General features: G+C 51.7%; 1 protein-coding gene across 1 annotated transcript; it reads right to left on the bottom strand.

Annotated features, from left to right (window-relative positions):
• Window positions 1-7643: 7643 nt before the first annotated feature.
• Window positions 7644-8567, bottom strand: LOC134420882 (olfactory receptor 14C36-like). Its single transcript, XM_063161292.1, has one exon. The coding sequence runs from the start codon at window positions 8565-8567 to the stop codon at window positions 7644-7646; it is 924 nt and encodes a 307-aa protein (XP_063017362.1).
• Window positions 8568-8776: the final 209 nt, after the last annotated feature.

The following is an 8776-nucleotide window of genomic DNA, read 5'->3' on the forward strand; positions in this document are numbered from 1 at the left end:
TCTAATGCCCTATCAGGATCCCCTTGGAAGGGTCCTACAATTGAATGCTGTGTTAAAGGCACTAGTTTCCTACACCTTATAGAAACTATACGTGATTTACTTTGAACCTTAATTCTATTCACAATAAATTGTACCTCCCATCGATAATAAGCAAGAATTTTCTGTTCAGGAGACTCATAAAGATTTAAAGCTATATATGCGTTTTGCCCTGTTTGTCTCCTTAATTCATCTTGCCAGCTTTTGCCCCACGTGTGCTCGTGTTCACAAGTGTGACACCTCAAATCCCACAATAATGATTGTTCTATCCAAAAAGTTCTTTCACAACCCCCACAACGTAGGGGTATCCAGGCAGCACAATGTGGATTGTGACAGTCAAGGCAATGTTCTTTTGCTGGATTTGTTAAGTGAAAAGTTGATAATGAGTCAATAAAACCAATCAACTCCTGGGCTGTCCGGTAGTGACGTGTCAGTGCTCTGTCCACCGCTTCCGAGTACCCCTTCAATTGAAACAGTAGTGGTTGTAGGACTAGAAGCAGTTTCTTCCTCAGTCCCTCCCCGTCCTCCTCCGTAAGGCGATCCACCAGAGGCTGCATCAAAAACAGGTTTAGTCCACTTAGCAGGCACCCACAAAGGCCCTGTAGGTGAGGAAACACAAAGATACCCCCGACCCCAATATAATACTTTTGCAGGTTTTTCCCATAATCCTGTACTCGGGTTCTTATACTTAACCCAGACCTCTGTTTCCTTTGTATTTTCCTGACCTGACCTCGGATGATGTTTAATTGCAGGGGGGGTATCATCTTCCCCAAAAATGCATAAATGGTTAATCACATACAAAACCTTAGCCAAACATGCTTGTGTTTGATGATGGAAGTAGAGGCCAATGTTGTGGCCACGCTTCTGGGGAAATGATGCCGGTATCTGCTCCTGTATCCAATAATCCATAAAGGGTTATGCTTTGATGCCCATAGGTAATTTCAACCTTTTGCTTTGGTCTATTTTGTAAATCCACAGTTAAAAGTGTAACACCAGTAGAACCAAAACCTTTTTCATCCCGTGTTTGCCCAGTAAATGATTGTATTCCCGATGTCATTTGTGACAGTGGTACCAATTGTGCAATGCGTTGTCCTTTTGTAATTTTAATCAGAGGATAAAGGGTGTAAGCCATAATTTGTATTTCCCCTGTAAAGTCCGCATCGATAACACCAGGCAAAACAAATAATCCCAACGTAGTTGTAGAAGAACGTCCCAGCAATAATGCTCCACATGTTTGTCCATTTAATATAAGAGGGCCCTTTATTCCAGTGGGTGTCCTCTCAGGCCGGTTCGTCATTAGTGTGACGTCTACTGCTGCTGATAAGTCCAAGCCGAGGCTCCCGGTTGTTGCGGGTTGCAGACAGGAGGTAGCAACGATGTTACAGCAGCAGCTGGTGTCTCTGATGTCACGGCGCCAACTGGTGTCTGTCCCTCATTGCCGCATCGGTAACACTTGATGAATGGTCTCGAAACTCCTTGCGTGACTGCCAGTGAGCCGCTTCGGAGAGGAGCAAGAGCAGCTAACACCTGACTCTGAGTAGACTCTGCTTGCTTTTGCAACCCTAATCCTAATTCCTTTAAGGCTTCTGCTATAAATGCCTGTGAAGCTGTTGGCATTAATGCCATTTGCTCTAATGCTTCCTCAATAGTCCAATTTGCCCCTAAAGTAGCTAACACTCTTTGGGATGCTGGATTGCTATTTTGCAAAGCACACTGCTTCAATAGCGCCCTGCAACACCTGCCCGATCTATAGCAGTAGCTGTTCTATCGATAAAATTTCCAAATTATTCTTCTCTACCCTGTTTAATACCCATATAAGCCGGTAACCCTCCTGGCTCTTTAACCATATCTATTGCAGCACGCACTAACCGCACAGACTCTCTAAGTTTATCTGCTCCCGATATCATCTGTGCCTCTGTATGCAAATATGCCCCTAAGCCCATCAGCTCCTCTACTGTTACTCCATGTAATGGGTCTCCCTGGGCTCGTTGTACAGCAACCGACTCATTCACCAACGCCTGCCAATGTGCGTTAAACAATAACTGCTGATGCTGAGTGAATATCAACCGAACTATTCCTCTTAAATCATTAGGACATAAAACCTGAGTATTAAAGAGATAATCTAGCATTTGCCTAACAGGTTCACTTTTTACTCCAAACTGACTAACCATAGAACGTAGCTGAGTTAACAGCTTCCAATCTAAAGGAGTATATTCTGCTATATTATGCGTAAGGTTCCCCTGTGCATCATACTGTGGTGTGTATGTGACCGGACATGAAAGACCAGAAGCTATTTCCACCGCCTCACCATCCCCCATTTGCATTACTTCTTTCGCCAAAGCAGCCCAAGCTTCCCTCCTCTGTTTAGCCATCTCCCCCCATGGATCACGGCGTGCCCCTGGGATGGGATCTGACTCTTTAAGGGTGCTATGCTGCTGGTGCTTCGGTACAGACACCGAGCTTTCGCACGGGGAAGGTAGAGGCTGGGTTCGCACAGGGGAAGCGGCCGCCCCGCCAAAGCTGTAACTGGAGCCGGCTCACTCGGGGGAAGCTGCGGAGGCAAAGCTGGCGGCAGAGGTGAAGCTGGCTTGCTCCCACCCCCACCATCTGACCCGCCTGAAGTTGGTGGTGGAGGCAAAGCTGGTTTGCTCTTACTTCCACCATCCGACTCGCCCTCCCCCTCTGACAGGAAAGGTGCAGACGGTTCCACTGCGCCTATAGGAAAATCCTCCACACCACTTTGCTGGGGACCCTTAGGTATAAGTATCTTAGTTACAGAAGGTGCCAGGGGATCATCTTCACGACCATACCCTATATTCCTCTTATGAGCTTCTGTTGCCCTTTCTGCTGCCTTTCTCTCAGAGACCTGCTGAAGTAACATGTTATAGACCACCCGCCATAACTTCCCGAATTTCTTTGCTGACTTATAATCATCTAGTACTGTATCCCACAATATTTCCCCAAACTTTCTCCACTCTGATAACTCATGAACTATATGAGGATTAGAAAAGATACCCTTAGCATGGCCATAAGCTAATAACCCTGGTAACTCCTTTTTTAAATCTATCCCTTTTATCCCATGCCGCTCTAAATAGGCGGTAAATAAATCATATGCCGCTTGCCTATCCATACTTATTAATCAGCGCGCGCTGTTGCAGCTCTCCAGGCTCCTGCGACACGTATTGGCTTAAGTCACAGTTGTGAACCTTAAGGGTGCTTCAAATTCCGGCACCGTCCCGGCTGCAGGGACCCAAACCCAACTTCCTCGACCGTGGCGTAATCCCTTTTTCTTTTAATCCGAGAAAAAGGGCAGAGATTCGGTTATGCCCGCATTCTCCACCATTTGTCAGCGGAAGGGAACCAGGACATCAATTTGATCATCACAGGCTCAATTTTATTGATCAGTATGGCGGGTTAAATACAGTTAATAATGAGCTTCATACATATTGCAAAAGTTGAGCTCAGGATTGGTCAGCTTACATATCAGCACCTACGCCTACTTCTACATTCCTATGGTTCTACTTTTGATACTTTCTACATATTCTTAGGATATATTCAGGACTAATCTCAACTCCCTATCCTCATGTTGCAGCAAGGTCGCTGCTGACTCTTCCTTTCAGCTTGCTGACTGCTGACTTTTCTCCTTCAGCTTAACCAGCGGCATTATATCAGTATGGCCTTTCTCAGCTAACCAATTATTAATAATACTCTCCACATTGGAATATGCTGGGAGCGATTGAAACCACAGTGGGGGTAAATGGGAGCAACTGGAAGCCCACTGGATGTTAATGGGAGCAGCTGGGCCCATGCTGGGGTCATACTGGAACTGGTTGGCATCATACTGGGATTGACAGGAATAGTACTGGGAGTATCTGAGAGTGACTGGGATCCTACTGGAACCAGACTGGGAGTGACTGGAAAGGTGCTGGCTCTGACTGGAACCATGCTGGAGGTGACTGGGAGCAACAGGGCCCACACAGGGAGTGACAGGGAGTCACTCTGAGCATGACTGGAATCATACTGGGAGGATCTGGGAGTGACTGGGATCATACCAGGGGTGGTTGTAACCATACTGGGAGTGACTGGGTGCAACTGGGATCATCCTGGGAGCCACTGGGATTACAGCAGATGAGAATGGATCCTGACTGGGGGTTACTGGGAGCTACTGGGCCCATGCTGGGAGGAAAATGTGGCACATTGGGAGCAACTGGGATCAACTGGAGGATACTGCAACCATGCTAAGGGGACTAAGGACACAACTGGGGTAACTGGGACCAAACTTTGGGAAAGTGCCAGAAACTGGGATCAAGCTAGAGGCAAGTGGGAGTAAGTGGGAAAGACTGGGATCATTTTCAGGAAACCAGAACCTCACTGGGCACTGGAACCACACTGCAAACAGCTGGGACCATGCTGGGGCCAACTGGGAGTGAGTGGGACCATGCTGAGAGGGACTGGGACTATTCTAGGGACAACTGGGATCATACTGGCAGGAACTGGGAACAACTGGAACTATTCTGGCAGCAGCTGGGGTCATACTGGGATCACAGTGGGAGCAGCTGGGTCTGTGCTGGCTGAGACTGGGATCACACTGTGGGTGACTGGAATCATACTGGGATTGACTGGGAGGGGCTGTGGGCAACTGGAATCATGCTGAAAGCAACTGGGAGGAAGTGGCAGTGACTGGGAGCATGCTGGGGGTGACTGGGGTATACTGGGAGAGACTGGGAGGCATGAGGATCATACTGGGGTCCTGCTGGCATTGACAGGGAGCAACTGGGATCCCACTGGGGGCCACTGGCATCATACTGGGAGTGACTGGGATCCTACTGGGACTATAGTGGGTGTCAATAGACCCTGACTGGGGTTACTGGGACCTATCAGGCCCATATTGGGAGCTGCCTGCGCACACACTGGGAGGAACTGGGAACAACTGGGAATGACAGGATGCATGCTGGTGACAACTGGGATTTCCTGGCAGTGACTGGGATAAAACTGGGGGCAGCTGAACCACACTCAGGTAACTGGGAGTGCCTGGCAATGAGTACGAGAATGTTCAGGGCAACTGGGATATGCTGGGAGTGTCTGCGACCATGCAGGTTGTGACTGGAACCACACTAGGAGCCACTGGGAATGTGCTGGGGGAACTGGGACCATGCTGGGGGCAACTGGGGGCAAGTGTGAGTGACTGGGGCCCTGCTGGGAGAGACTGGCATCATACTGGGAGGTACTGGGACTATACTATGGGCAACTGGTAGAACTGGGAACACACTGGATGAAAGTGGGAGCAACTGTGAGCAACTGGGACCATGTTGGGGACAAATTGCATAACGGGGAATGACTGTGAGTGCCTGGGCTCATACTGGGAAGAAGAGGGATCCTGCCAGGAGTGAGGAGAAGTGACCAGGATCATCCTGGGAGTGACAAGGAAACTGGAAGGACACAGGGGCAGCAACTGGGCTCATGCTGGGAGCAGGGCTCCAGGACATGATAGATGCAGGGGCCAAACCCAACAAGGTGAGGTTTAACAACTCCAAGTGCCAGGTCCTGCACTTTGGCCACAACAACCCCTGCAGCGCTACAGGCTGGGGACAGAGTGGCTGGAGAGCAGCCAGCCAGAAAGGGACCTGCAGGGAGTGATGGACAGCAGGCTGGACATGAGGCAGCAGAGTGCCCAGGTGGCCAAGAAGGCCAATGGCTCCTGGCCCGGATCAGGAATGGTGTGGCCAGCCAGAGCAGGGCAGTGATTCTTCCCCTACACTCAGCACTGCTTGGGCAGCACCTCAAGTGCTCTTTGCAGTTCTGAGGCCCCAAATTTAGGAAGGGCATGAAGGGGCTGGAGTGTGTCCAGAGAAAGACAAAAGGGCTGGGGAGGGGTCTGGAACACAAGTCCTGTGAGGAGTAGCTGAGGGAGCTGTGGTTGTTTATCCTGGAGAAGAGGAGGCTCAGGGGAGACAAGGCAGTGTCAGGGCACAGCATGGACTTGAGGATCTCCAAGGCCTTTTCCAACCTTGATGATTCTGGGATTCTCTGAAACCACCCCTGGAGCAGTTGCAGGAGGAGTCCTGGGCCTCCTCTTCAGGAGCTCCAGCAGCCCAGGTCCCTCAGCTTCTCCTGCCAGCCCCAAAGCCCATCCTGTCAGTCCTGCAGAGCCTCTGCAGCTCCTACTCACTGCCCCGAACAGGGAGCCCCAGAGCCAGACACAGCAGCCCAGATGTGCCCCCCTGGCCTGGGGTGCCTCTGGCAAGGGAGCAGTACCAGTCACTGCACGAGCCTGCAGACAATTCCTGCAGCACTTGTAGGATGATCCTGCTCCCCAAGGGATGTTCCCATGGTGCCAAGTAAGGAACTGCAATGAGGAGTCAAGCCAGAGAGGAAAGGGCAAACAGGGATTGACTGTTTGCAGGGCAGGGAACAAGGCTGTGTTATAGGAAGAGATTTGTAGTAGGAAGAGTAAAGAAAGCAAAGGTGAAGGCAAGGAAATGCTCAGGGCAGTTTGGGGGTGGCTGCCAGGCAGCCCTGGCCCTGAGCAACAGCGTCTGCAGTGGGACAGGAAACTCCCAGCTGATGGGAACAAACATTCTGGCTGACTGCAGAGGCCAGGACAAAGCTGAGTGGTTTCCCTGGTGTCCCCCAGCCTTTGTTGGCCCCAGGGGCTGATGGCATTTGTGCCCCCTCAGGTTCATGTCCCCACAGCTACAGCATGGGCATGCTTCCCCCTGCTTTGTGCAATGCAAACAGGGGCTCCTGAGCCAGTGCTGCCGTGTCTGTGCCTGCAAGGATGGGCACCTGTGTGAGCTGGGGGAGAGGCCAGGGCTGCAGAGGGGGGATATTGTTGGCAGTTCCATGAGGATGCTCTGAGACGCTGCCCTGAGCTGTGCAGCACACTGGGGATGGATCAGCCCCTGCTCTGCTGCTCCTTCCCATCTGCCCCAGGGCCCTTGCAGAGCCCCAGACATGCTGTTTGCCCCCAGCCTGTCCACAGCCAGCCTGGGGCTGCTCACGGGGGTTTTCTGTGCTGAGCATTGGCCTGGGTGTGTTCTTGAGAGAGCCTGGGCAAGGAGCCTGGAGCCCCCCAATTTAGGCGTCAGCGCTGCCCCAGCAGTGCCCATGGCCTGTCCCTGCTGCAGCCCCGGCACTGCCACCCCCAGGGCTGTGCCAGGCCCCGAGAGCACTCAGGCCCTGCAGCAACACCAGGGCCACCAGGGCAGCGGGGCAGGGCCACGGCAGCAGCACTGGCAACACCAAGTGCTGCTGCTGCTGGGCACTGCTGCTGGGCCAGCACTGATCTGCCCCCAGCTCTGCACACAGACATTGCTGCTTTAGCTCCAGAGAAGGCAACAAAAGGGCATCTCTGCAGAGGACTCTGCTGGGAGATCCTTTAGTTCCTTTAAAGCCACCAAGAGCACAGCCCCTCATTGCCACAGTCTGTGGCTAAAGTGAAGGAGGTGAAAAACAAATGAGAAATGGCACAAACAATGACATTTCTTTGAAGACAATATGAAAGAACAAAACAATGAAACAGGACCTCCAAAATGAAGCGAACAAGAAGTATCAATATGACTTTTATTGCTAGCGATTTGCAGAAACCGATAAGCAATTTAATGTTTCTAAAATGCTTCAGTCATCAGTCTCCCTACTGAAACCTTGAGCTCCTGGTTCCTCAGGCTGTAGATGAGGGGGTTCAGGGCTGGAGGCACCACTGAGTACAGAACTGACAGGGCCAGATCCAGGGATGGGGAGGAGATGGAGGGAGGCTTCAGGTAGGCAAATATGGCAGTGCTGACAAAGAGGGAGACCACACTCAGGTGAGGGAGGCAGGTGGAAAAGGCTTTGTGCCGTCTCTGCTCAGAGGGGATCTTCAGCACCGCCCTAAAGATCTGCACATAGGAGAAAACAATGAACACAAAACAGCCAAATGCTAAACAGGCAGTAGCAGCAATGAGCCAAAGTTCTCTGAGGTTTGAGTGTGTGCAGGAAAGTTTGAGGATCTGTGTGATTTCACAGAAGAATTGGCCCAGGGCATTGCCATGGCACAGGGGCAGGGAAAAAGTATTGGCTGTGTGCAGCAGTGAATAGAGAAAGGCACTGTCCCAGGCAGCTGCTGCCATGTGGGCACAAGCTCTGCTGCCCAGGAGGGTCCCGTAGTGCAGGGGTTTGCAGATGGACACGTAGCGGTCGTAGCACATGATGGTCAGGAGGAAATACTCTGCTCCAATGAAGAACAGAAAGAAAAAGAGCTGAGCTGCACATCCAGTGTAGGAGATGTTCCTGGTGTCCCAGAGGGAATTGGGCATGGCTTTGGGGACAGTGGTGCAGATGGAGCCCAGGTCAGAGAGGGCCAGGTTGAGCAGGAAGAAGAACATGGGCGTGTGCAGGTGATGGCGGCAGGCTACGGCGCTGATGATGAGGCCCTTGCCCAGGAGGGCAGCCAGGGAGATGCCCAGCAAGAGGCAGAAGTGCAGCAGCTGCAGCTGCCGTGTGTCTGCCAATGCCAGCAGGAGGAAGTGGATGAAGGAGCTGCTGTTGGACATTAGCAGTTACTTGGCATGGGAATCTGTAAAAAAGCAATCATGGAATAGTTGGGTTTGGAGAGGACTTTAAATATCCCAGCACAGCCTGGGGGAACTTTCCCACCTCTGCCTGCTCAGGGCACTGCTGCTTGGAGCTGTCCCTGCCAGCAGCTGATTCTCTGTGCCCAGGGCTGAGCCCTGCCAGTGCTGCCAGAGCCCAGCCCAGCCCT

This window comes from Melospiza melodia, chromosome 7, assembly GCF_035770615.1.
Source record: "Melospiza melodia melodia isolate bMelMel2 chromosome 7, bMelMel2.pri, whole genome shotgun sequence".
In the NCBI taxonomy this organism is placed as follows: Eukaryota; Metazoa; Chordata; class Aves; order Passeriformes; family Passerellidae; genus Melospiza; species Melospiza melodia.